The 25,296-nt window shown below is 59.9% G+C and overlaps 3 protein-coding genes across 9 annotated transcripts in view; 2 read left to right on the forward strand and 1 right to left on the reverse strand.

The window, feature by feature from the left end:
• The window catches only part of TMC4 (transmembrane channel like 4), a 12,753-nt gene extending 7,352 nt beyond the window's left edge, over positions 1–5,401 (forward strand). Inside the window, exons 6-15 of the mRNA XM_004715682.2 lie at positions 168–315; positions 1,377–1,544; positions 1,813–1,976; positions 2,269–2,395; positions 3,225–3,322; positions 3,616–3,799; positions 3,966–4,096; positions 4,190–4,345; positions 4,649–4,727; positions 4,822–5,401. Coding sequence (XP_004715739.1) covers positions 168–315; positions 1,377–1,544; positions 1,813–1,976; positions 2,269–2,395; positions 3,225–3,322; positions 3,616–3,799; positions 3,966–4,096; positions 4,190–4,345; positions 4,649–4,727; positions 4,822–4,890 — 1,324 coding nt within the window. The 3' untranslated portion in view covers positions 4,891–5,401. The remainder of the gene's footprint in view (positions 1–167; positions 316–1,376; positions 1,545–1,812; positions 1,977–2,268; positions 2,396–3,224; positions 3,323–3,615; positions 3,800–3,965; positions 4,097–4,189; positions 4,346–4,648; positions 4,728–4,821) is intronic.
• Positions 5,402–5,974: 573 nt separating this feature from the next.
• On the forward strand, positions 5,975–11,747 carry LENG1 (leukocyte receptor cluster member 1). Its single transcript, XM_004715681.2, has 4 exons — positions 5,975–6,156; positions 9,609–9,782; positions 10,926–11,173; positions 11,315–11,747. Exons 1-4 carry the CDS (start codon positions 6,025–6,027, stop codon positions 11,523–11,525), a joined length of 765 nt encoding a protein of 254 aa, XP_004715738.1. The 5' UTR covers positions 5,975–6,024; the 3' UTR covers positions 11,526–11,747.
• Positions 11,711–22,255, reverse strand: CNOT3 (CCR4-NOT transcription complex subunit 3). 7 transcript variants are annotated; one of them, XM_045292447.1, is made up of 17 exons: positions 22,033–22,255; positions 17,969–18,043; positions 17,813–17,880; positions 17,562–17,636; positions 17,344–17,433; positions 17,139–17,267; positions 16,915–17,010; positions 15,962–16,184; positions 15,730–15,863; positions 15,576–15,632; positions 14,538–15,016; positions 14,127–14,325; positions 13,329–13,428; positions 13,050–13,248; positions 12,816–12,948; positions 12,389–12,514; positions 11,711–12,059 (listed from the first exon to the last, which is right to left on the reverse strand). In XM_045292447.1, exons 2-17 carry the CDS (start codon positions 17,991–17,993, stop codon positions 11,961–11,963), a joined length of 2,232 nt encoding a protein of 743 aa, XP_045148382.1. In that variant the 5' UTR covers positions 17,994–18,043; positions 22,033–22,255; the 3' UTR covers positions 11,711–11,960. The 7 variants fall into 7 exon arrangements, 5 of the variants coding, with proteins under 5 accessions (XP_045148382.1, XP_045148383.1, XP_045148384.1 ...); XM_045292448.1 differs by having other exon boundaries at positions 15,962–16,181; positions 17,969–18,046; XM_045292449.1 differs by having other exon boundaries at positions 15,585–15,632; positions 17,969–18,046.
• Between the last annotated feature and the right edge of the window lie 3,041 nt (positions 22,256–25,296).

Here is a 25,296-nt window from a genome sequence, read left to right on the forward strand (position 1 = left end):
TCGGTAGAGCCGGGCCCCAAATGCCTGTCTTTGAGTTAGCATCTGGTGCTTAACCCTTGCGCCACCAGGGCGCAGGGCTCATTTTCCCAGGGTGCTCCACGTGAGGGGGCGCCTGTGACTGTTCTCCCACACTCTGCCTCTCCCCCTCCCGGCGCCCCTCCTCTCAGTTCGGTGTCCGGGATGAAGCAGACGCTGTTGGCCGAATCCGGGACTCTGACCAGCTACAGCCACCGCGTGTTCTCTGCCTGGGACTTCGGCCTCTGCGGGGACGTCCACGTGCGCCTGCGCCAGGGCACCATCCTCTTCGAGCTGCAGGTGCGCCTGGGGGCGGAGTCTATGGCTGGTGGGCGGGGCTAGACCAAGGCAAATGGGCGGGGCTGCAAGTGAGATGATGGGGACACTTTCATCCCAAACCTCAGACACGTGAAGGAGCAGGGGACTCAGGAAAGGGAATAGAGGGGTGGGGCCCAAAGGAGCCTCGTGCCATTTTGTGGGCGTGGCCTAGTTTCAGGATGTGGCTGGTGAAGGTGTGGCCCGGCTTGTGGATGGAGCTAGGAGATCAGTAGATTTGGAATTCTAGGCAGGCTTTGAAGAAGGGGCAAGGCTTGTGTGGCAGGTAAGGCTAGGAAAACAAAAGGTTTTACGAGGGGTGGTTTGGTGGTGCCCAGGGCTAGGAAAACTAATTGATAAAATTGACTAGCTCTCCAGCAGTTAACTACAAGGTCAGCAGTTCGAAGCCACCGGCTGCTCGGAGGTTTCCTACTCCTTTAAAGAGTTACAGTCCCAGAAACCCACAGAGGTCGTCCGGCCCTGTAGTGTATGGTCACTAGGAGTCGGGCTGGACCAGAGGAGAGCGAGTTTGGGCTTTGATTTGGGAGCTCCAGCCCAGCTTGAAGTGCAGGGCGGGGCTGATAGGGCGGGGCTAGAGCATTGAGCAGGGGCCAGGGACATAATGCAGGACTGGGACTCCGGGAAGGAGCCCTGGTGGCGCAGTGGGTTGAGTTGGGCTGCTAATCCCCAAACCAGCAGTTCACACTCATCCGCCGCTTTATTTTAGATGAAGCTGTCTGCTCCCCTACACATTTACACACTTCGGAGACCCTATGGGGCGGGGTAGAACCGCCCCTGTGGGTTTCCCAGACTGTAACTCTTCACAGGAGTAGAAAGCCTGGTCTTTCTCCCGCTGAGCGGCTGGCGGTTTTGAACTGTGCCGGCCGTCTATTTGAAGCCCAGGCGGGTCGGCCCGGCAGGGTGGACGGAGGGGCGTGGCCTGGCGGTGGGTGGGGCGTGCCCAACCAAGTGCCAGGTGTGGCTGGAAGCTGGGGGTGGGGTTGAGGGAGTGGCGACGAAGGGTAAGAAGTCTCCTGTGGCCTCAGGTGGAGCTGGAGGAGGCCGCGGTGCGGCGCCGGGCCACGGGGCGGACCCTCGGTCAGGAGGCCAGGGTGTGGCTGGTGCGAGGCCTCCTCAATTTGCTGGTGATCGGGCTCCTGGGGGCGGCGTTCTACGGAGTCTACTGGGCTATGGAGACGTCCGTGCAGCTGCAGGTGCGAATGGCCTTCGGGGACGTGTTCCTGGGTGGCCACGTGAGGAGGGGGCCAGCGTCCAGGAGACGTGGGGGGGACACAGATAGGGCTGGGCCCAAAGCGGGGATAGGAGGGCTTGCATCCTGGGTGGCCACGTGAGGAGGGGGCCGGCGTCCAGGAGACGTGGGGGGACACAGATAGGGCTGGGCCCAACGCGGGGATAGGAGGGCTTGCAGCATACCGGGGTCTCTCCAGAACCCCAGATCCGCGCCTTCCGACTTCTTCGCAGGAGGAGCCCTTCGTCCAGCAGACGGCTCTCCTCAAACTCGGCGTGAACTACCTCCCGTCCGTCTTCATCTCCGGGGTCAACTTCGTGCTGCCCCCCGTCTTCAAGCTCCTGGCCCCGCTCGAGGGCTACACTCGGAGCCGACAGGTCATTTTCATCCTGCTCAGGTGCCAGCCTCCCGGGCCGGGGCTGGGGGCGGGGCCGGCAGGTGGGAGGCGCTGGTCAGAGGGCGGTGGGTTCCGAGACGGAGAGAAGGCAGCCGTGGGAACCTGGGGTCCAGGGAGGGCTGGACTCGGCGAGACTGTCATCGAGCCCCACTTTCTTCTCGCTCAGGGGACGGGGATCGGGATCTGCTGCCTCCCCGCCACCCCGACCCCCGCCGCGGGAGGGTCCTGGCCCGAGGCCGGCCCTGTGTCCGTCCCAATCCGCTGCCTCCGTGCCCCCTCCCGCCCCCCGCAGGACCGTGTTCCTGCGCCTCGCCTCGCTGCTGGTGCTGCTCTTCTCGCTCTGGAAACAGATCACGTGCGAGGGCAACGCGGAGGCTCCCGACTGCAAAGCCTGTGGCTACAACTACAAGGAACTTCCGGTGAGAGGGCGGCCTGCCGGACTCCCGGGTCAGCGAGAGGAGGGGTTGGGGTGGTGGGGGTCCGGATTCTAGGGTCGGAGGAGGAGGGGCTGGGGACTTGGATTCCTGGGCAGGGGCTTGGGGCCAAGACTCCTGGTCTGAGGGAAGAGAGGTTGAGAGGGTCAGGACCCCTGATCTGAGGGATGAGGGGCTGGAGTCAGGACCCCCTGTCTGGGGGGCGAGGGGTAGAGGTCAGGAGGGGCTGGGGTTTGAGGGCGTAGACCTTCCTAATGCCGCGACCCTTTAATACAGTTCCTCTTGTTGTGGTGACCCCCCCAACCATAAAATTATTTTCGTTGCTACTTCATCAGTGTGATTTTGCTGCTGTGATGAACCGGGCGACCGCTGTGAAAGGGTCGTTCGACCCCCAAAAGGGTCGCGACCGACAGGTTGAGAACCGCTGGAGCGTGACTCCCGGTCTGGGGGAGTCCTGGTAGAAAAGCAGAAGGAGCCTGGGACTCGAAGTCCTGGGTCCCCGCAGGAAGGAAGGAAGCGCTGAGTGAGACCTGGAGAGAAATGTTCTGATTTGGATATGCATATGCCTGGGTCCTTCCTGGTGACGCTCTGGGCTGAGCGTGGGTGTTATCCGCAAGGGTGGCGGTTCAAACCACCTGCGGCTCGGGAGAGAAAGACGAGGCTGTCAGCTTCCATACAGACTGAGTCTAGGCAGCCCTAGGAGGCGGTCTGCTCTGTCGTCGAGTGTGAGAATTGACTCGATGGCGGTGGGGTTGGGCTTTGGGGGTGTATGCCTGGATCCTCAGGCCTTTCTGACGCTGTCCTCCCTGTTCAGTGCTGGGAGACCCGGCTGGGACAGGAGATGTACAAACTCCTGATTTTCGATCTGTTCACCGGCTTGGCAGTCATGCTGCTCATCCAGTTTCCTCGAAAGTGAGAGCCCTGGCTTTTGAGGAGGCCCTGCCCCCAAACGATAGACCCCGCTGTTTTCACTGGCCACGCCCCCAATGGCTCCGTGGTGGTCCCGCCTCCTACTAACTCCACCCCTAACGCAGGCCCGCCTTCGCCTCAGGCCCCGCCCCTTATATGCTCCTTCAAGCCCTCCTGCAACACTGAAAGCTCCGCCCCTTTTTGTATATGCTCCCTTCCGATTGGTGGGCGGGTCATGGGAGGTTGGGGAAACCCTGGGCCGACACGCCCCTGATCGGCCGGGCTCCGCCTCTCAGGCTGCTCTGTGGTCACTGTCCGGGGGCGCTGGGGCGCTTCTTGGGGACCCAGGAGTTCCAGGTGCCGGATGAGGTGCTGGGGCTGATCTACGCGCAGACGGTGGTCTGGGTGGGCAGTTTTTTCAGCCCCATACTGCCCCTGCTCAACACGGCCAAGTTCCTGCTGCTCTTCTACCTGAAAAAGGTGAGCCTGGGAAAGATGAGGTGGCCGGGGCGAGGTGTTGGGAGCTTGGAGGAGGGACATTGCTCTTAGGTCCTGGAAGAGCTGGGGTCAGGACTCCTGATGTGAGGGAGGAGGCTAGGGGCAGAAGTCCTGGGTCTCAGACCTCCTACTCCCCTTGCCTCCCCAGTTCACCCTCTTCTCCACCTGCTCCCCGGCCTCTCGCACCTTCCGGGCCTCCACGGTGAATTTCTTTTTCCCCCTGGTGCTCCTGCTGGGCCTGGCCATCTCCGCCATTCCGGTCCTGTACAGCATCTTCCTGTAAGTGGGAGAGCCGCCCCCCCTGCTCCCACCCGCCCCAGTCAGCCCGCCTGGCTTCCGGCCCCACTGGAGCCCACTGGCCTCTGGCTTTAGGATCCCGCCTTCCAAGTTGTGTGGTCCCTTCCGGGAAGAGCCGTCCATCTGGTCCCGGATCCCTGAGTCCATTCTCAGCCTCCCTCAGGCCGCTCAGAGCGTCCTCTTCTTCCTGGGCTCACAGGCTTTTGCCGTGCCGCTTCTGCTCCTCTCCAGGTGAGGGCCGGGGCCTGCGTCATCCCTGTCTTAGACCCAGGGGGAGGCGGGGTGGTGGTGGAGGTAGCTTAAGGTCCTGGGTCTGAAGGAGGAGGGGCTGGGGCCTAGGAGACTCCTTTTCTCAGGGAGGAGAAGCTGGGCGTCAAAACTCTTGGGTCTCAGGGAGTAGGGGCAGGGGTGAGGACTCCTGGGTCTGAGCAAGGAGGGGCCTTGGGGTCTGGGCTCTTGGCATCGAGAGCTCTAGATGGCGGGCGCAGTCATTCTAAAACTGTGGTGTGCGATTTCTGCTTCCCTCCCCCGCAGCATCCTGATGGCCTATACTGTGGCCCTGGCCAACTCCTATGGGCGCCTCATATCTGAACTCCAGAAGCAGGTGGAGACGGTGAGGCACCAGAACTGGTGGGGGCGTGGCTGACGAGAAGGGCGTGGCTAAGGCTCGGGAGGCTGTCTCACCTCCTCCCCTCTTTTCACCCCAGGAGTCTAGGAATAAAGTCTTCCTGGCGCAGAGAGCTGTGGCCCTGAGTTCGGCCCCGGGTGGCCTATGACCTGCCGTGTGGGCTCACCATGAAAAGACCACCCTCACCTTCCAGCCCCGTCCCAGGCTTGGGGCCAGGCCCTTTGTAGGCCTTCGATATTCTTCCCAACTATAAAATTGGGAGTCTTGGCCAGGACGCTCCGGGCTTCCATCCTGAGGTTCGCAGCTTTCCAGCTTGACTCTCACGTGAAGATTTCCTTTTATCAATAAATGTCATTGGATCGGAGGCTGCTGCTGGCACGGTGGTTAAAAGCGCTCAGCTGCTTGCTAATGGAGAGACTGACGATTCAAAAGCACCGGCTACTCCCCTGAAGGAGAGAGGTGGCAGTCCGTTTCTGTAAGGATTTCGAGTCTTGACAGAATAGATTGGAGGAAAACGTAGAACGGAACTCAAAATCGTAAGAGACCAGGCTTACTGGGCTGGTAAAAACTGGTAGAACTAAAAATAAATAAATAAAAGAAACTGGTGGAACTCCATAATCAACTATTTTTTATCAAAAGGCAGCATTTACCTAAGGACAACGTAGGGTTGGGAAAAGAGGAGGAGTGGAAACAGGGACACAGGGAGGAAGTGGGATTGAGGGGCTGCAATGGATGAGTTGAATCAGGATGTGTATGAATTAATTGAAAATTTTCCCATAGTTCACAATAAAAAGTTTAGAAAAAATTAAAAGCCATGGAAACCCCATGAGGCAATTCTACACTGTTCTATAGGTTCACTATGAGTCGGAATTTAAGGGGTGACAGTGGGTTCCCTGAAACCGGGGGCAAGCCTTCATCCTTCATCCTACCATCTACTGTCCCAAATTTGTGACATCCTGAACAGTTCCGCAGGATTACTGGGCAAGTGTGGTAGCCAATGGGTGGCCGTCTCGGCAGTGTTGAGGGCGGGACCTCTTGTGATTGACTCTTAAGCCCGATCCAAGGCGGTTGCTAGGCGCTACCAGACACCTAGCGTCAGGAATTCGAAATCGTCTCACGGAAACCGGCTCAGCCAATCACCCGTCTCAACCGGCCTCGAGGGGCGTGCCATCGGCCGGGGACTAATCCGCGGCCGAGGCGGGGGCAACAGGGCGGGAGCATCCTCTCGCCAATCGTAAGTGGTAGCTGACGGGTGTGACAGCCCGACGACGGTGACGGAGCCATGAATATCTTGCCCAAGAAGAGCTGGCACGTCCGGAACAAGGACAATGTGGCCCGCGTGCGGCGCGACGAGGCTCAGGCCCGGGAGGAGGAGAAGGAGCGGGAGCGGAGGGCGCTGCTCGCTCAGCAAGAGGTAAGAGCCAGGCCGCGCGGGAGCAGTTCCGGGGACCAAGTGCGCGTGTGCGCGGGGCCCAGCCTGGACGTGCGCGACGCGCAGGCGCAGTGAGGCCGCGGTGCGGGTCCACCAGTGTCGGCAGAGCGGCACGCTTCCCCTGCGACCCTCTCCTGACCCCCTGGGTGTTCCAAGTCACCAGGGCAGGGCGGAGGGGAGGAGCTTAATAAACGTGCACTGAGTGAATGCAGTGAGCCCTTGCGTGGTCGGAGAAACATCACCTCTTCCTTCGCCCGCCCGCAAGCCTCCACGATAAATGCCCTGGTGGCGCCGCGGGTGAAGCGATGGGCGCTCACCCTGCAGGTTGGCGATTCAACCCCACCAGTCAGTCCGCGAGGGGAAGGGGTTCGCTTTTAAAAACTGTACAGACTCGGGGCAGCCCTCTTCTGTCTTACGAGGATCGCTGTGGGTGTGAACTGGATCCATGGAAGTGGGTTGGGTTTGGATAAGGACTCCTGGCCGATCTGGGGACTTAGGGACGTTTCCGTAGAGAATTGCAGCTTAGAACACCCCAGGAGGCAGTTCTACCCCTTCACACAGCCATTGTCAGCCAGACTCATTGCAACAGCGCTCTCTAGTGAGGTCCGTCCCTAGCTGGGAAGTCTGCACTCGGCTGCTAGCCGCTAAGTTGGTTCCACCTTTGACTGCGATGTAGAAGGAAGGACTTGGCAGCCTGCTTCCTTAAAGATGGTTGTTAGGTGCCCTGGCGTTGGCTCTGACTCCGAGTGGCACTCTGGACACGAAACACACAAACCCCTGCCCACCACTGTCTTGCCCCAGCCTCACAATTGCCGCTGCCCTTGAACCCCCTGTGGCAGCCACTGTCAGTCCACTTCATTCAGGGTCACGGACTGATTCTCCACCACGCATGCGGTCCTTCTCCAGGGACTGGTCTCTCCTGACATGTCCAAGGGACGTGAGACGCAGTTCTGCCATGCTCCTTTCTGAGGAGCATTTCAGCCGCGCTTTTTCCAAGACAGACTTGCTCCTGCCAGGCCCCAGGACATTCCCTTACCACTTGCCATCCCCAGGAGGTACAGGCATCATTTCTTCTTCGGCCGCCCTTGTTTATTGCCCAGTTGTCCAGTGCCTGTGAGGTGATTGAAAACCCCAACGTTTGAGCGGGGTGCATCCTTCTTAGCCTTCACGGGGAGGGCCATGGTTGGTTTTTGAACATTTTAAAGAGGTCTTTTGCCGCATGATTTGCCCAGTGCAAATCGGATGAATTTGGTCTCTTGCAGGCCGTTTCGGTGGGCGTTGATTGTGGATCCAAGTAAAGTGAACCCCCCTGACCACTTCAGAATTCCCTCTCTTCATCACGGTGTTCATCGGTCCAGTGTGAGGGGTTGTGTTTTCACTCCCTTGAGGTTACTGCCCCTACGAGAGGCTGTCATCCCTGATTTTCGTCAAGTGCTTCCAAGTCTTAGATTTCAGCAAGCAAGGTTGTGTCATTTGCATATAGTGAGCCTTCCTTCAGTCCTAGTGCAGCATTGGTGTTTTTTTTTAATCGTTTTATTAAGGGCTCATAGAACTCTTATCACAATCCATACATACATCAATTGTGTAAAGCACATTTGTACATTCATTGCCCTCATCATTCTCAAAACATTTGCTCTCCACTTAAGCCCCCGGCATCAGGTCCTCATTTTTCCCCTCCCTCCCTCATGAGCCCTTGATAATTTATAAATTATTAATTTGTCATATCTTGCTCTGTCCGACGGCTCCCTTCACCCACTTTTCTGTTGTCTGTCCCCCAGGGAGGAGGTCACATATAGATCCTTGTAATCGGTTCCCTCTTTCCAACCCACTTACCCTCTACCTTCCCAGAATCACTGCTCACACCACTGGTCCTGAAGGGATCACCCGCCCTGGATTCCCTGTGTTTCCAGTTCCTATCTGTACCAGTGTACAACCTCTGGTCTAGCCAGACTTGCAAGGTAGAATTGGGATCATGATAGTGGGGGGGTGGGGGTGGGGAGAGGAAGCATTTAGGAACTAGAGGAAAGTTGTATTTTTCATCGTTGCTACATCACACCCTGACTGGCTTGTCTCCTCCCCGAGACCCCTCTGCAGGGGGATCTCCAGTGGCCTACAAATGGGCTTTGGGTCTCCACTCCACACTCCTCCCATCCTTCATTGTGGTAAGATTTTTTGTTCTGATGATGCCTTATACCTGATCCCTTCGACACCTTGTGATCGCACAGGCTGGTGTGCTTCTTCCATGTGGGCTTTGTTGCTTCTGAGCTAGATGGCTGCTTGTTTACCTTCAAGCCTTTAAGACCCCAGACGCTATACCTTTTGATAGCCGGGCACCATCAGCTTTCTTCTCCACATTTGCTTATGCACCCATTTGTCTTCAGCGATCTATCATGGAGGTGAGCACACAATGATGCATTGGTCTTTTTATGGGATGTCTGCCCAGCGTATTTGTATAAACCAGTCACACTCACTGCCATAGAGTAGATGTGCCAACTCTGAGCCACCATATAGGACAGAACTGCCCCTGTGGGTTCTCAAGACTGCAAGTCTTTACAGGAGGAGAAAGCATCCTCCTCTTTCTCCGATAGAGTGAATTAAGTGTGGTAAAAGGATACAGCCATGCCAGACAACTTTCCTTGTTCCAAATCACACAGCTTCTTCTTGTTCTATCTAAAGGTCTGCCTCTTGGTTCCACATGAGCACAATGAAGTGTTTTGGAATTCTCATTCTTCTTCTCAAGCTTATCCGTAGTTTGTTATAATCCACACGGTCCCATGCCTTTGCAAAGTCAATAAAACCCAAGCAAACATCTTTCTGGCCTTCTCTGCTCTTAGCCAAGATCCTTCTGACGTTGGCAGCAGTGATATCCCTCATTCTGCTTTCTCTTTTGAATTCGGCTTGAATTCCTGGCAGTCAGTCCCTTGTACATGTACCCCCGAGTTTTTAAGTTCTTGTCAGCAAAACTCTTTGTGGGCCCAACATTAATGCTCTAGTTCGATACTTTCCAGCATTCTGTTTGAAGTAGGTACAAATATGGCTTTCTTCCCATTGATTGGCCAAGTAGCTATCTTCCAAAGCTGCGCCCACGTGTTGAAACATCTCAACCTGTATTCCGTCAGCCAGAACATGAAGCCTTGTTTCTGGCTCCTGCCTTCAGTTCAGAGTGGATGTCTTCCCTCAGCCCCATCGGTCTGTGATCCCAGGTTTGAATAGGGGTGGTTATGAAGCTGAACTAGAGATCTCCAACGGGCACCTGCATTGCTGTAATTTTTTACCCCCTTGATCACAGGCACCCGCTGGTGTAGGCCAGGGACCCCTCCCAGTCAACCTCAATGACCAGGCTAGGTGGGGTCACTGGGAGCTCCCAGGGCTGCAAAGTCCAGCCTTGGATCCCTGGAGGTTCTGCCTGCACCACCTGTGCCATCCCCCTCCAGGCCCGCACTGAGTTCCTGCGAAAGAAAGCACGTGGGCACCAGGACGCTCCGCCAGCGCTGGAAGCCGGGGAGCCGCGAGCTGGCCCCGTGGACCTGTTTCGCGAGCTGCTGGAGGAAGGGAAGGGGGCTAGCCAAGGCAACAAAGAGTACGAGGAGGAAAAGCGACAGGAGAAGGTGAACAGGGGCTAGGGGAGGGCTGGGCAGGGCTACTGGACAGGAGTGTGTGGGCCCCTGCCGTCCAGGCGCTCCACCACCAGGCAAGAGCTCAACAGCTGCAGCCCACCCAGAGGCTCCTGGGGAGAGGCCCACTTCCCGAGACTACAGGCTTGAAAACCCTCCAGGGTGTACTGTCTCCAGTGCAGCTCGCTGCCAGAGGCTTCCGAGTGGGGCCCCAGGACCCTCGGGCCCGGCCCTCACTGAAGGGTGGGCATTTGAACCCTGCCAAACCACGTGCAGCTGAGATGGGCGTGGCCGCCTGCCTGCCCCAGGGAGCATCTCTTGGCTGCACAGACGTGGGGGGTGGACAGGGGCACTGGGACTTGTGTAGGAAGTGCGGAGGACGAGGACTTCCAGGCTGGCTTCGTGGGGAGAGGCCCCGCCCCCACGGTCCATGTGCTCCGCTCTGAGCAGGTTAGTCGTTGGCCCCGCCCACCCAGAGACACCGCTAGAAAGGCCTGGCGGCCTGCTGGCCATGGAGAGCCCTTGGGGCAGTTCGGCCCTGCACCTACATGCGCTCGCTGTGAGCACACGGCTGCCCCGTTGAGGGAGGGGTGCGGTATATTTGTTACTGCTGCCCAGGGACGTGGGGCTCCCGTCCATCTGCCCTGCCCCTCCTGGTCACAGACAGCCTGGGTTGGCTCTTGGGTTGGGGACCCAATGGCAGCACACCGGACCAGGGTCCCCACCCTAAGGGTGCCTCCCTCGTCCCAGTGCTCCAGCTTCCAAGACCCTGCTGGGAAGCCATCGCTCCCAGTGTCTCAGCCTGCACCCCACGCCCCCACCCTGGTTGAGATCTTATTAACATGTAAACCCGCTCGGGGGTCCCGGCCCACCTGGCACCTGCCTTTGCTACTGCTCTGCCTCCAGCCCCAAAGGGCCCCTCACCAGGGGCTGTGCGCCCAGGAAGCAGGGTAAGGCGCGGGCACTTGTTCACTCGGGTGGTGTCAAGGGCAGATGAGAGCAAGCACGAGGAAACCCATGCACCCCTTGCTTTGGGGGTTCCCTCCTTCCCATCAGTGAAGCAGGGGCCACAGGGTGGGAACGGGCGGAGGCCGAGCCTTGACCCTTGAGCGCCCACACTCGTGTCTGGTCCCCCAGGAGAGGCAAGAGAAGGCGCTGGGCATCTTGACCTACCTGGGCCAGAGTGCAGCTGAGGCACAGACACAGCCCCCGTGGTACCAGCTGCCCCCCAGCCGAGGGGCACCCCCAGCGGGGCCCGGCCCTGACGAGAAGGTCAAGGGCCGCCTGGACCCCCTGCAGGAGATGCAGAGGCACTTGGGGAAGAAGCGGAAGCACAGCGACCCCAGCAGGAGGGAGGTGCCGGCAGAGAAGCTGCGGCCCAGTGGGTGAGCAAGAAACAAAGGCCTCTTCTTAGGGGGAGGGGGCCCAGACCTGGCCCCAACTAGATCGCCAGGCTCCTCCCAGCGGGCAGTAGCTGGCAAGGAGTCCCCTGAGAAGATCTCTGGCCTGACGATGTTTCCCCGCAGGTCCCCGACCCTGGAGCAGCTGCGAGCAGAACGCCTCAAGCGGGAAGCAGTTGAAAGGGCCCGGGCGGAGGTCTTGCTGGCCCGGGTCCGGGGCGGACAGCCCCCGGAGGACACAGAGGAGATGGACGAGCGACGACGGGGCTACAACTCCCAGTTCAACCCGCAGCTGGCCCGGCGCCCCCGCCACCAGGACTCCCAACCTCCCCGCTGACCCCGGTGGAGGCTCCCGACTCAGGATGAAGCCCTTGGCCAGGCCACCTCCCACCTCTCCTCCACCGACAGGAGGTTCTACTGCATAAAGGACCCAGGGGCACACAGCCCCACCCTGGGTCACAGCCCACCCCCCCAGCCATCTGAGACTCCCAAGGGGAACAGGAGAGGCCGCTGCTGCCAGCATCATATAAAACTATTTATTCATAAATATTTTCCAAAATGAAAATAGGTTTACCAAAAAATGTCCCTCACTGGGGAGGGGAGAAGGGGCAGCCCCGCCCCCGGGCACCAGGGCGGGGCTGAGGGGGATGAGAAGACCACCTGGCCCCTCCCTGCTTCCTGGGGGAAGGGGCTGCCCCGTGGGAGAGGGCACCCCCAGTCTTCCAGGGCAGGGGTCAGCATGCGGGGAGGGGCGGGCAGGGGCCGGCCGGTGTCACTGGAGGTCCCGGTCCTCCAGGTAGCGGTACTCGAAGGTGAAGCCCTCCTTCTTACGCTGGCCCCACTTTTCGTAGTCGAAATAGATATAGGTGCCCTGCGGGGGAGGGGAGGAGGCGGCGCTCAGTGTGGCCCCCTCACTGGTGAGAAGGAAAGCTGGAGGTTCAGGCGACCTTGGAATCCTGCAGGCCAGGGCCGGGGCTGCTCTCAGTGACCATGGGGCCACCCCAGGAAGGGTGGGCTCCTCCACATGGATTAGCCCCTTCCCCCAGTGGTGAGCCGGTTTGGGAAGGAACTAGTGGGGAGCGGGAGTGGGCACCAGAGACACAGGTGGAAATGAGGTGCCAACCCGTGTTCACAGTTCACAGCATGAGAGCACGCTCCACTGTGTGGGGGCATTGGGGGCGTTACACCGGGGCCTCCCACCTGCTCGAACTCGTCCGTAATAGTCTTGGGCTCCTCGTGCCGCTGGAACCACATCATGTACTTGGTGTGGAACCGCCACGACTGCTTCTTCAGGGCCTTGGCGGCCAAGTACTGCGCCTTCGTGCCCTGGGGGGAGGGGGAAGATGGGCCGTCCGCGGGGTGCTGGGGCACAGAGCCCCCATTGCCCAGGATGGAACTGTGTTCAGATGGGCAGCAAATAGCGGGAGCTGAGCTCAGGTCATCTACGTGATGGTGGGGTGACAACTGCCACTCGCTGGCTCGAGTGGGTCCCCTAAGGGAGCTAAGGGAGTCCTTGGCCACGGAGGTGTGGCTGGCTCTCTGACCCTGACCCTTAGAGCTCGGCCTGGCTGGCCATGGGGACAGGGTGCACATGGTGCAGCAGGGGGGAGGAGGGGAAAGGCCGTACTTCCAAATAGTAGAAGATGAAGAAGAGCGTTTCTGTGGACAGGCGCTGGTAGAACTCCACCGTGTCAGAGTGCGGCGGGGGCATCTGGTGGTGGTAGGGGGGCGTCGGGCAGGGGTTCCGGGGGAGGTACTGCCTGCAGGGCCACAGGGGTGTGTGTGTCAAGGTCCACCGCACCCCAGGGCCCCAGCTCCACCTCCCAGGTCAAGGGTGGCTTGGGGGAGGCCGGGCCCTCACCGGATCCGCTCGGAGTCGGATGGGTGGGGCATGTGGTGCCAGGCGGCCTCCTCCATGGCCTGCTGGTAGAGCTGCTCCTTGGTGAGGGGCACAGGCCCCAGGGGACACACACCCAGCGACAGCGGGATGTTCACCTCTGACAGCTGCAGGGGCGGCACCGCCGAGACAGGCGGGGCGGACGTGCTGCTCAGGATGATGTCTGCGGAGAAGGGTGCAGTCAGGCCTTGGGCCCCGATGTCCTGCTTCCCGCTGCCTGCCCCTCACCTGCTACAGCCTCACCTCTCTCTGTCAGGTGCAGCGTTGGCACAGGGTCCCCGATGCCGGAGCTGATGGCCGCCCGCTCTGCCATGGACTTGAGGGAGCTCAGAGGCTCGGGGGCCTGTGGGGCAAGGGGCGAGACTGAGGCACCACCCAGGCTTCCCTTCTGGTGTAGGACCACAGACCCGGAGGCAAGTCCGGGAGCAGGAGTGGAGGCAGAAGAGGATCACACCCAGCCAGCATACCCCAAGCCCCTGAACAGCTCCAATGCTCTGCCTTGTGGCTCAGACAACAGCTGCCAGTCCAACCAGACCCCTGCCAGGAGTCAAGCCAGACCACCCAGCCCTGAGTCAAGGCGGCCATCTGCCAATCCCTCTGTGAGCAGCCCTTCCTTGCTGGGGCCCCAGTCCCTTCTCTCCCCTCCAAAGCACAGCCGCCTCCACTGTCCTCACAGCTACGGGGCAAGTGACCCTCTCACCCAAGCAGCCAAGCACTAGTGACCCACGTTGCCAGCAGAGCCGGTACACACGGTGTCCAGAGAGCACTGGCCGTAGGAAGACCCAATGCCCATCCCCACTTCCCCTCCCTTTGCTGAGCCGAGCACCAGCCCAGCTCCTGGCCACTTAGTCCTGGGTGCCATCCGTCCTCCTTGACCCGCCCCCTACCCCACACCCTGGAAGCTGCTACCCTGGCCCAGAGGGACCTACCACAAGCCCCAGCTGAGGCAGCATGGTGAATGGGTGGTCTGGGGTCTCAGGAGAGACAGATGGATTTGGAGGAGAGAACTGCAGGGGCCTGGGGCCAGAGCAGCCAGCTCACCTTGATCTCTGGGGCACTGCTGAACTGCGGGGGCCCGTTGAGCAAGGTCCCTGTGGCCTTGGCCTCGCTGAAGCTGGGTGTTGGGGAGCTGGGGGGGTTCACAGGCAATGGCACCAGGAGGCTGGGTCCCCCGGTGGTGCTCGCTGAGCCGGGGGCCACGCCTCCAGCCCCGGCTGGAGCTGCCGAGCTGGGTTCCTTCCTGAAGAGAAGGCAGAGGTAGGAGTGTGTGTGTTTGTGCTCAGAGGAGGGACTGGGGGGAAATCAGGCCAGCCTTGGGAAGCCCTGCTGAAGACCCCCTAGAACACGTTGGAGACCAGTATGTGTGTGTGGGGACCTTGGGGACAACCTCTCTGTGGAAGGCAGAGCTGGGGTGGGCAGCAGGCATGGGTGGGGGTAGGAGGAACCACTCACGATGTGCCGGGAGGTTGATTGTGGGGGCCGGCTGGCGGGCCCAGAGCCTGGCTGCTGGTGTTGCTGCTCCCGCCACTGCTCAGGGCAGCCTCTGCTGGGCTGTCGGCCACCACAGAGCTGTAACTGGACGCCCCATTCTGCTTGCCGGTGTTGCCCCCGCTGTTGTTGCTGCTGCCGCCCCCGCCGCCAGCCTGGGCGCTGGGGGGCCGGGGCTGGGCTGAGGTGGGCCCACTGGGAGCTGGTGGGGCCACGGCCTGAGCATAGGGGGCGGGGGTGCCTGAGTTGTGGCTGGGGGCCGGGCTGGCCTTGGGGCCCAGGGCACTCGGGGGTGCTGCTGGGGTGGGCGCCCCGTTGTTGCCGGGGGTGGCACTCAGGGCAGAGGTGGCTGGTGCAGGGCCTGAGGGGTAGCTGGGCGGCACAGCCGCGGACTGAGCATGCTGGTTGCCGTGGGCGGGCTTGGAGCCGTTTTTGGCGGGAGACTGCGGGTGGGAGAGAGGAGAGGGTCAGGAGGACAGGGTCAGGGGCACAGGGAAGGTCTCCCACACACCTGCCCCCCAAGCCTGCTCCTATCCACTCCCAGATCCGTCTGTCCTCAGGGAACAGCCGAGGATAGAGTGGCGACGAAGGCCCTGCAACGGTCCATCGTCCGGACTCTAAGCGGCACACATGCTAAGCTAGGGACACAGACGCTCTGCCACCCCTTCACCCCTCCCCAGACACCCTGGGCTGGGTCAATGCAGAGCCATGCTGGGCCAGGTGTCGGCTGAGCTGCTGTGCACGGCCACTGCTGCCCACGGCCTGCCCCTCACTAGCCTAGCACAGGCCCAGAGAAGTTCCCAAGAAACTCTTGGGAAAAAGCCACCCGGTGTCCCCAACCACCGCCCGCAGCCTTGCCCGACGTCATCCACAGAGCCCCGATCCTTGGCCTGATGACTCAAGTTCCCACCCACACCCCCAGCCCGCCCAGAGTGCCAGCCTCACACTGCTGTCCACCTGACCGTGCTGCCTGGCCTGCTCCCAGGCCAGGCTCCCACCCACCTGGCTGACCTCGCTGTCCGTCGATCGGCCCCTCTTCTTGTCGTCCTCGGAGTTCTCCTGGGAGGGAGGCAGAGTCAGGCGCTGGCTGAGCTCAGGCCCACTGGCTGGCCCTCTGCAGAGAGCCCCCGGGTCGGGTCCTGCTCTGCGCCCTCACCGTGGTGCAGTTGGCGGGGCTGGGTGGGATGGGTGAGCTGGAGGTGGTGGACGTGGGTGTGCTGCTGGACTGGTTGAAGACCTCGTCCTCCATGTGGCTGTGGCTGGGGGGGGAGGTGGCGACCAGCGCCTGCGCTGTGGGGCAGTGGGGGGAGGGCGGGCTCAGTGGGCTCCGGTGTCCTGAGCCCCCACCCTGACCCCGTGCCCCCAGTCTGGGCACCCCTTGGCCTCACGAATGTCCTCGAGGTCCAGGTCGTCATAAAGGAACTCATTCTCCTCGAAGTCAGGGTACTGGGAGGAGTCCACGTAGTACTCCACGTCGTCCTTGATCTTGCGGATGGCGTCCACCAGGATGGAGTCGTTGTCCAGCATGCGCAGGATTGTCTCCAGCATGCGCACGTGGTAGCGGTGCTTCTCGATGTGCCGCTTCAGGCCCTCGATCCGGTCCTGCTTCTGCTGGCGAGCCCAGGGCCAGGCTCAGGGGCAGCCCGCCACTGCCCCACAGAACCTGTCCTCAGTCCCCAGCCCCTCTGCAGGCCCTGAGATCCAGGTGCCAGCCCCCACACAGCCCTCTGCGTCCCCAGCTGGCTGCCTCATCCCTTCTCCAGCTACACCCGCCCCTGCCCTATGCAAAGCGCCATCACAGGTGCCTTGGGACTGGGATGGGTGAGTCCACCAATCCCAAACCCTCTGCCCAGGGGCCTGGTGGTGCAGTGGCTAAAGCAGCAGGCAGTTAACAGGAAGGTCTATGGAGTCCCTGCTGCAGACCCTATGTGCTGTGGCCATTAGTCAGAAGGGACCCAGCAGAGGAGCTGCTGGCTTGTCTTCACGGAATCAGAGCCACGAACAGAGCCCTAACTAGTGGCTCAACAGCATTCCCAAGGCACCCCCCCACCCACCCATTTCTTGGACAACATAGGGCCTAGCCTGATTGCTGGAATCCAGGCCCAGCCTCCTTTCCTCGGGCCACACCGGAGCTCTGGTGGCCGCCTTGTCTGAAGTCGCTGCCCTCCCCCCCTCCTTCAGGTCTTGCGGCCACAGCCTCAGGCCACGCATTTCCTCACCTGGCACCTCTCCCACTGCTCCTTCTTGAAAGCCCCGCTGCCCACACAGGTGCCCAGGCTGCACCTGAGGTCCACTAGCCCATCCCTTTTGGTCCACCGGGTGCTGGGCTCCCCCCACTCACATCCTTGTCCCCCTTCTTCTTGCGCGTCTGCACCGACAGTGACTCCACCTCACTCTCAAACTGGTCCACCTGCATGTTCAGGGTGTCGATGGTGTTCTGTGGGGAAACACACACACACACACACACACACACACACAGAGTAAGGGGGCAGCAGCAGCACCCAGAGATCCTGGGGCAGGGAGGAAGGTTCCCTTCCCCTCCCACCCCCCAGCCCAGCCCCTCACCGTGAGCCACTGGCCAACCTCCTCCTTCTCCTTCTGCGCTGGGTCCACCTTCTGCGCCAGGCCCAGGCCCTCCTTGCTGTAGGCTTTGGTTTTGGTCTCTCGCTCCACCACTTTGAACCGTTCCATTTGCTGTGGGAAGGCAGGGGTGAGAGAGGTGCTGACAGGGTGGGCGGTGGGGACCTTCCTGGGTGCCCCAGGCACCCACCGTTTCAATGAGCTTGCGGTTGTCTATGAGCTGCCTCTTGTCCTTGATCTCGTTGGACGCTACCCAGGTCTTGATCTGGTCCCTCAGCCGCTGCGGAGGGGAGCAGAGGGAGCGTCAGGTGCCCGGGACCAGCTTGTCTCTCTGGAGACACCGTCGCTGGCTCCCACGGTCCCCTCCGCCCTCGAGACAGACTTCTGGCCCACCCAGACCCTCCTCACTTGTAGCTTCTTAATCTCCTTCTTTAGGTCAGCCTCATACTTTTCTTTCTGGTTCGCGTTGGCCGCATTGTGGAGCTGAGGGAGCAAAGAACACAGGCATCAGCATGGTGATGGCCATCCTGGTGCCCACCACCCTCCTCCGCGGGACCCCTCGGGTGCCTGGACAGGCAGCCTCTGCCCCTGGCCAACACCCAGAGGCCCTGCCCCTCTGCCCCTCCACACACTCCTCCCTGGAGACCCGGCCTCTGTACCTTCTGCCAAATATCCTCAAACTGCTCCACGCCCTCGGACACCTTCTTGAGGCAGCGATCAATCTCACCTGGTCAGAGGAGGGAAAGGCCGTTGAGAGCTCTGTCAGCCAGGCCAGTGGGTGCACGGGGGTCCGCAGGCAGCGCGCCGCCCAGTACCTTGGAGTTTGCGCTTGTCCGCCATCTTCCCTGCCCTACAGACGCACTCTCTTCATACTCTCTTGGGGACGGACGCTGCTGGGGAGACAGGGGACAGACACACAGTCACTCCTGGCCAGGCCAACCCAGGAAACATGGACGAGGGAGGGGGTTGGGAACAGGAGCATGCCAAGACCAGGCCCATGCCGACCTGCCTTGACCTGAACCTGTGGGGTGGGGGGTGGGCACTTCTGTGTCCAGGCACGGGTGACCCTGAACAAATGATAGCAGCCACAGCCCTCTGGCCCAGAAGGGGGTCTCCTTCCCCAGAGGTGACACTAACTCACAAGGTTAGTGCAGGGCAGGAGACCGTCCCGATGTACACAGTTGATGGTGCACAGGGGACGGAGCTCAGAATTGGGCTCTGGGAGAGGTGACTGAAGACCAGTCCTGAGACGAGCAGGAGCCAGTGTGCATGCAGAGGGAAGGCGCCTGCGGCTGAGGAGCCAAGGCCACCTAGACAGGCAGGGCCTCGGAGTGCCTCACAGCCTGCACCCGAGCGGGACCCCTCAGCCCCGAGGCCGACCCCCAGGAGGAGACTGACGGCTGAGGAGCCCAGTGACACAGGGAACCCTGGCACAGCGAGTCATCCCACCAGGTTCCCACCACAGATCAGGTGGGGTTCCCTGGGGAGGCCCATCCCGGCCAGCCCCAACAGAGCTCTCCCTGATGACAATGGTGCCCCACCCACTTGTGGCTGCTCAGGGCTACCAATGTGGTCAGCATACCCACAGGGCTGAGCTTTGATTTCAAGTCACTGAGCCCAGGGTGGAAAAGGAGGCAGGTGCCACTGGGTGGTGCTGGCACCTGAAACGTTCCCCTAGTGAAAAGCAAACACACTGTTGTGGGTTCAGACCCACAGGACCAAGTGAGCCTCTGGGTTGCCAGGCTGTCAGCCTTCCAGAAGCAGACAGCCTCGTCTTTTTCCCACAAAGTGGCTGGTGGGCTCGAACCATCAACCATTCGGTCAGCAGCCTTTTGTTTAGTCAAGGTGCCACCAGGGCCCCTTACATTAGGTTCCGGAGCTTATACTGCCTCAGAAAAGTGCCTCCATGACCCCCCGGTGGGGCCCCATCCCAGCCTGACAAGGAAAACACCTGCTCCAGGAAGGGGGACAGCAGGGTCCAAGGCCCTGCAGCTGTCTAGCCACAACCACCTGACAGACAGGCAGGGCCTCGGAGTGCCACGCAGCCTGCACCAGAGCAGGACTCAGCCCTGAGGCCCACTCCTAGGAGGAGACTGATGACTGAAGCCCAGGCCAGGCCACACTGCAGCCCTGACACTCACACCAGGGGGGCACATAGGGGAGCCCCGGGGCAGGGCGCTCCAGAGGTGGTGCCCACTCAGAATCAGACCCCAAGTGCTCAAGAATCGGACCCCAAAGTGAATCTAGCTCCCGTGTACAGAAAGGCCTCATCCTGTGTATGGCTGTGGGGGCGCCCACAGGAGCCCAGAGTGGAGGCCGGGCTGGGGCTGCAGGAGAATCTGCCTGGCGAGTTTACAGCCGCCAGGCAAAGCCTTCACACCCCAGTCCCTACAGTCAAGAACCCCTAAATCAAACGCTTGTTGGCCAGTCAGTTCTGACCTTACAGGGCAGGGTAGAGCTGCCCCCGTCTTTCTCCTGAGGAGTGAGCGACTAGTGGTTCCTGAACCACCGGTCATTCAGGGGAGGGGTGAGTCCTCTCCCACAGAGGGGTCCAAGGCGGAGAGAAAAGTCCAACATCATCAGTGAGGGCAGCAGCTTGGGCTTGGATAGCAAGCTCTCCAGGGTCACTGACGTGGGACATGGTGGCCCCCTCTGAGGGCAGGGTGTCACCTCCTCAGAGTGTGGCGGCAGCACCCCCAAAGTGAGCGGGTGCCTGTCCCTTGGACAGGGCCCTCCACACACAGCACAGAACCAGGTGGAAGGAGAACCCTGGCCTCCATCCTCCAGCAGCTCACTGAGGCGGGAGCCTTTCTGAGGCGTGGGCCGGAGCTAGCTCGCTTCCAGTGAAGGCTGCACACACAGACCCTCAGCCAGGAGGCGATTTCACCAAGAGGGGGTCAGGGGGTGATGAGGGGCCAAAACCAGATCAGAAAAACACCCAGCCCTCTGCTAGGGACCCCACAGGACAAGGGCAGAATGGCCCCACAGGGAGCCCCTATCTTCAAACAGCAGGCTCAAACCACCAACCTGTCAGTTGGCAGCCTGCCTACTTAACCTAAGGCACCACCAGGGCTCCTTAAATCAAGGCAGACAGACCTTTAAAATACCATCCCAAGGAGATGACATGTAGTCCAGGGCAGTAAAAGGCTTAATCCTGAGAGGAACCCAGGTGGTTGGGGAGTGGTCATTGCCCACACAGTGGGGTGCCTGAGCAGAGGGGAGCAGCTCTTCCCAGGCAGGACTGGGAGGACCCTTCCTGAGGCTGAGGACTAGCTTCACCAGCATCTCCCTGATCCCAGAGAAGGAAAGGACAGTGGGTTCTGTCCCCGTGCCATGGCCTACCCACCTTGGCCCACAGGGCAACCACAGCAGGTATCAGGAGCATCAGCCTGGGGCAGGGGGTGGAGGAGCCCTCACACAAAGGTGGGGACACTAGCATCCAGGAGTGGGCTAGAGCAGGGTCTGGCAGGACCCTCACCCACACAGAGAGCAATGCAAAAGTGGGTTTCTTGCTTGGAAGAAAAAGCAGCAGGTCAAACAGTAAGGAAGCCTGCACCCTGACATTGATACCCCAGATCTGAGGAGCCCTGGGCCCCTCTCTGGCAGCTGGGTGTCCCACAGATCCACAGGGAGGGAGTGACTGCTCATCCTGCCTGAGAAGTCACATCCCAAAGGGGCTGCTATGGGAGTGGAGGGCAAACCCCGTGACCCAGGGGGTGTAGAGCCTGTAAGGGGAGGCAGCATCATAAGCCCAGTACCACAAGGGGAGAGGTGAGGCCCCTGAACTTGGCAGTCAGGACACCTGCCCTACCACCCCAACAAATTGGAATAGTGGGAGGTTGTACCCAGACAGGCCCAGGTGTCTGAGCCAGAAGGGGCAGAGGGGTGTTTAAGGAGTCCCCCAACCGCAATACGGAGGTGTAGGCAGCATCCTCAGAGAGCCTGTTCACATTGAGGCAGGCCGCTGGGGGTCCAAAACCCAAACGGGGAGCCCAGTGATCCCAGTGTGCAGAAGACAGGCCTGACTCCCCAGCTCCTCCACCTGGGGGTGGGGGATAGACCCCTCCTCCCTAACTTTTACCAAAAACCATCGCCCCAAACCTGGACCAACTCCAGTGGGATGGGCGGGAAGTGACCACAAGAGACTGCACCATTGCTAAGGGGGACACTGAAGACAGACAACGGAGCCCCCCCTCCCAACAGAGGGGTCTGCATTCGGGGTGGGGGTGGGGGCAGAAGCAGGCAGACCCTCTGGATTGGAGGTGACCATCCCCAGACGGCACTGAGGGAGCAGACTCTGAACCATCAGTGAGACACCTTGAGTCTCCAGAAGTCGCTCAGGGACGCGTACCCCCAGTTCTTCGGGGGCTTGCTCAGGACGGGCCGCGCACGCGCTGGGCACTTGGTGGGCAAGAGGGAAGTCCGGGAGGTGGGGTGGGAGATGACTGCTCCAATTGCCAACGAGGACCCCTGCCTGAGACGGAGGAGGCCCCCCACTTCGTCCAGGGAGGTGGCTTATATTCCAAGTGGGAGGGCCGCGGGAGGGAGGGGGCCCCACGTAGAGGACTCGTCCCGTCGGCGACCCCCGAGGAGGCTCCGAGGCCGAGGGGCCGGCACTGCCTTCCCTCCACAAGCAGCCGGGGCTGGCGAGGAGGGGGCGCTCCCTCCCCAGTCCCCCGCCACAGGGAACGGCAAGGTTAGGGGTCCGGGGCTCCGCACCCCGAGGGGCCGCCGACGCCTCCTGAGGGGGCGGGGAGCCATGTCGCGACAGGCGGCGCTCTCGGCCGGCAGGGCGGGAAGGCGCGGGGACGGCGGGCGATGGCGGCGGGGGAGAGGAGGGGAAGAAGGGGTCCGGCCCAGTCGAGCCCGACGCTCTCACCACAGGAACTGGCGCCGCCGCTGAGGAGCGTATCGCGACAGGCGGGGGAGGCGAGCGCCCGCCGCCTTTTTCTCGCGCCCCGGACCCGGGCGCTAACGCGATAGCGGCGCGAAGCGGAAGTGGGATGGGGGGAGTGGGCCCGGGGTTGTCTGACGACGGGGTCGGGACTCAAGGGAGGCCGCGGCGTCTGCCGATGGCTCCGCGGAAGCTGACCGGGCCCGGTTCAAGATGGCGGCGGCGGAGGAGGCCTCCCCTCCTCTCTTCTCGTCTCTGGCGCCGACCCGCCCCCGAGCTCCCAATATAGGCCTATCATTGATCCCGCTGTACGTCGCTCTGGCCCTTGTGAGGCTCTCTATTGGTTCTTGGCGGGGATACGGCCGGCCCCCTCTCAGCAATTGGGCAATCGTCCCCAGGGCGCGGCGTTCGATTGGCCTCCCGCGCAAGCTGCATGGATTGGCTCCGGGTTTCTCCTCCGCCCCGCCTCCTCCTCCCGCCTCAGGGCACAACACGCCAGCGCGAGGCCTCGAACGTCAATCAAGAAGTCCGTGCGGTGCTGATTGGGTGCATCCGCCCCCCTTTCCCGATCCAATTGGTTTGGGGGCGGGGCTAAGCTGATCAGGGGCGGGAAGTCGTCCGTCAAGTTTAGAAGCGTTTTGAATTGGTTACGAGAAAATATTCTTCCCTCAAGTCATTGGCTGCTGTTGGAGGTGGGCGGGGAAATCAGAGGAAGGCATGGCGAGTGGGCGTTAAAGGCCGCGTACCTAATGGGAGACAGACAGGTGCCTTCAAAGCGGGGGCCGGGCTGAGGTCATCTGCCAATCAAAACCACCGTTGGGCCAAGGGGGGAGGAGACTGCTAGGAACACCCTCCCCTTTCCATTAATTGGGCCGCACTGTTATCACTCATCCCGTTTAACCAATACCGTACCGAGTGGGCGGTACCTGCTCCTAAAGCGTGTGAAAGAAGGTGTAGTAGGCAGGTTTGGGCAGGTATGCATCTTTCCGTTTCTTTTCTGCCTCAGCCGAGTAGGCTTGCCCCTGTCACCCAGCTCCATGGTCCTTCTCCAGGTACCTGTCTTTGGCATGCCTTTGAGACTCAGTATTTGCTAAATGAAGGGAAGCAGGAGGCAGCGCCCCAGACACTGGCAATCACAGGGCAATGATGCTTGGGAAGCGCGAGGCGTGCAGTCTTAGCCCCGCCCCCGACTGGCGACGCCACCGCCGGGCCCACCGTTTCCACCAACGTTCTGAGTCCTGAGACGGAAGAGGCACAGATTAGATTCCGCTGTACCGATCTCGTTATCGCCTTCTCACCTTCTCATCTCGCCGCCCGGGAAAACCTCCCCAAAGACTTCTTGCTGTGTGCTCATTCGAATCCTGTCCATTAGGATTTGTCTTTTGTCACGTCTAACCGTTTAGGCACTGGAATTGAGGTGTGGGTGAAGAACGTGGACGGTACCGTGGAAGGACACCAGCAGCGAAGGATCTTGGTGGAAATATAGGCAGAATGTCCTTAGAAGGGGAGGATGGCCGCACTTCGGCTCACGTTCTTTGGACATGTTATCAGAAGAAAGAGATCCTAGCTAAAACAGTGGGGGAAGGGTCCAGGACAAAGAGGAAGACCTTCAAGTTCATGGCTTGACAGGGGGCAGCCCGCAACAGTGGATTCCAATATAGCAATGATTGCGAATCATTGGGGGCAGTGCTGCCTTCTTGTACGAGGGGGTCACTTAGGAATCTAAACCGATTCAGTGGTACCTGAATCACCACAGTGATTTAAAGAGCCCTGGTGATGCAGTGGGCTAAACTTTGGGCTGCTGCCGGGTCTGTTTTAAACGCAACAAGAAAGATGAGGCAGTGGGTCCCCATAGATCTTTACAGGAGCGAAACCCAAAGGGGGCCGTTCTACTCTGGCCTGTAGTCAGAATCAGCTTGAGGACAGTGGCTTAAAAAAAAAAAAAACTCCAATGGAAACAGGAAAACGGGGAGGAAGTGGGATAAGCAATGGTAGAGGGACTTGATTGCAATAGAGGCCTCCACTCAGAATGGGCATGAGTTGTTGAATGTTGAACAGTGATGTGTAAACTTTCACTTAACTCGGAAAGTTTTAAAGAGAATTATTCATAATTCTATTTTGAGAGCTTTCCATTTTTTCCCTGAGCTCGAGCCCTCTTCCTGCTCCTGAGACAGCTCTGGATTACACAGGAAGAGCTTGGATGGTGGTTTTCACCTTGCAGCAGACCATAGCCCCATGTTAACAAAGGATGGTGGCTTGGTTCACACCCTCTAGTAAGCTGGAGACTCCACATACTTTGCATCTCCTGGGGCAGAACAGAGAACTCCTGCCAAAATGGGATGGTAATTACCTGCACCGGGGCGAGAATTTCCACTACATTACAGAAGAGAGCAAGGGTATAAGAGTTATCCTAATTGAACACATCTCCCCTCCTCATTAGGTTTACAGGCATCTTATTTGCATGGCCAAGAATTCAAATGATATATTGCACGGGAATCATCTACCACAAAAGAACTTATTCAAGTTAAAGGGCAAAGATAGCATTTTGAGGACTAAGGCGTACCTGACCCAAGTCACAGTATTTTGAGTTGCTTCTATGCATGTGAAAGTCGGGACATTTAATAAGACTGGAGAATTTATGTATTTGAATTATGGTCTTGGTGAGGAATACTCAATATACCAAACAAGTCTGTCTTGGAAGAAGTTTAGCCAGTGTGCTCCTTAGAAGCAAAGATGGGAATACTTGGGCTCTTGTACTTTGGAAAAAGACATTATGCTTGGTCAAGTAGGGAAGCTGTAGAGCCAGCAATTTATTTACCAAGGCTCTTCTAGCTGTAGTCTCTAACTAACACCACACACACACACACACACACACACACACACACACACACACACACACACACACACACACACAAAGGACCTCACCCTGATGGCCATAAGAGAAGGTGGGGAAGATCCTGATAGGATTCAGTTGTTGGTGTCTGTTAATGGGATTCATTGATTGACATCACGCTGGGTAAAGAAAAAAATGAGCTACCTCGGAAGCAGGAGTGGGGAGAGCTCATTACTAGTAAAAGAGTCAAGAACAGAGAGTGTATCCTCTAGATCCCCAAGATCGCTGAGCAGTGAACTTCCATGAGCTGGGAAGGCAGCTTTGACATCAGAGGGCCACAGGTATGTTGGTAGGTTGTGGGCAGCCGAGAACGGGAAGTGTATACGGATGAATCTTTTAGTCTTATATTTGAAGGA

This window comes from Echinops telfairi, unplaced genomic scaffold (genome assembly GCF_000313985.2).
Source record: "Echinops telfairi isolate 266 unplaced genomic scaffold, ASM31398v2 ScPeMD7_655;HRSCAF=1070, whole genome shotgun sequence".
Classification (NCBI taxonomy): Eukaryota; Metazoa; Chordata; class Mammalia; order Afrosoricida; family Tenrecidae; genus Echinops; species Echinops telfairi.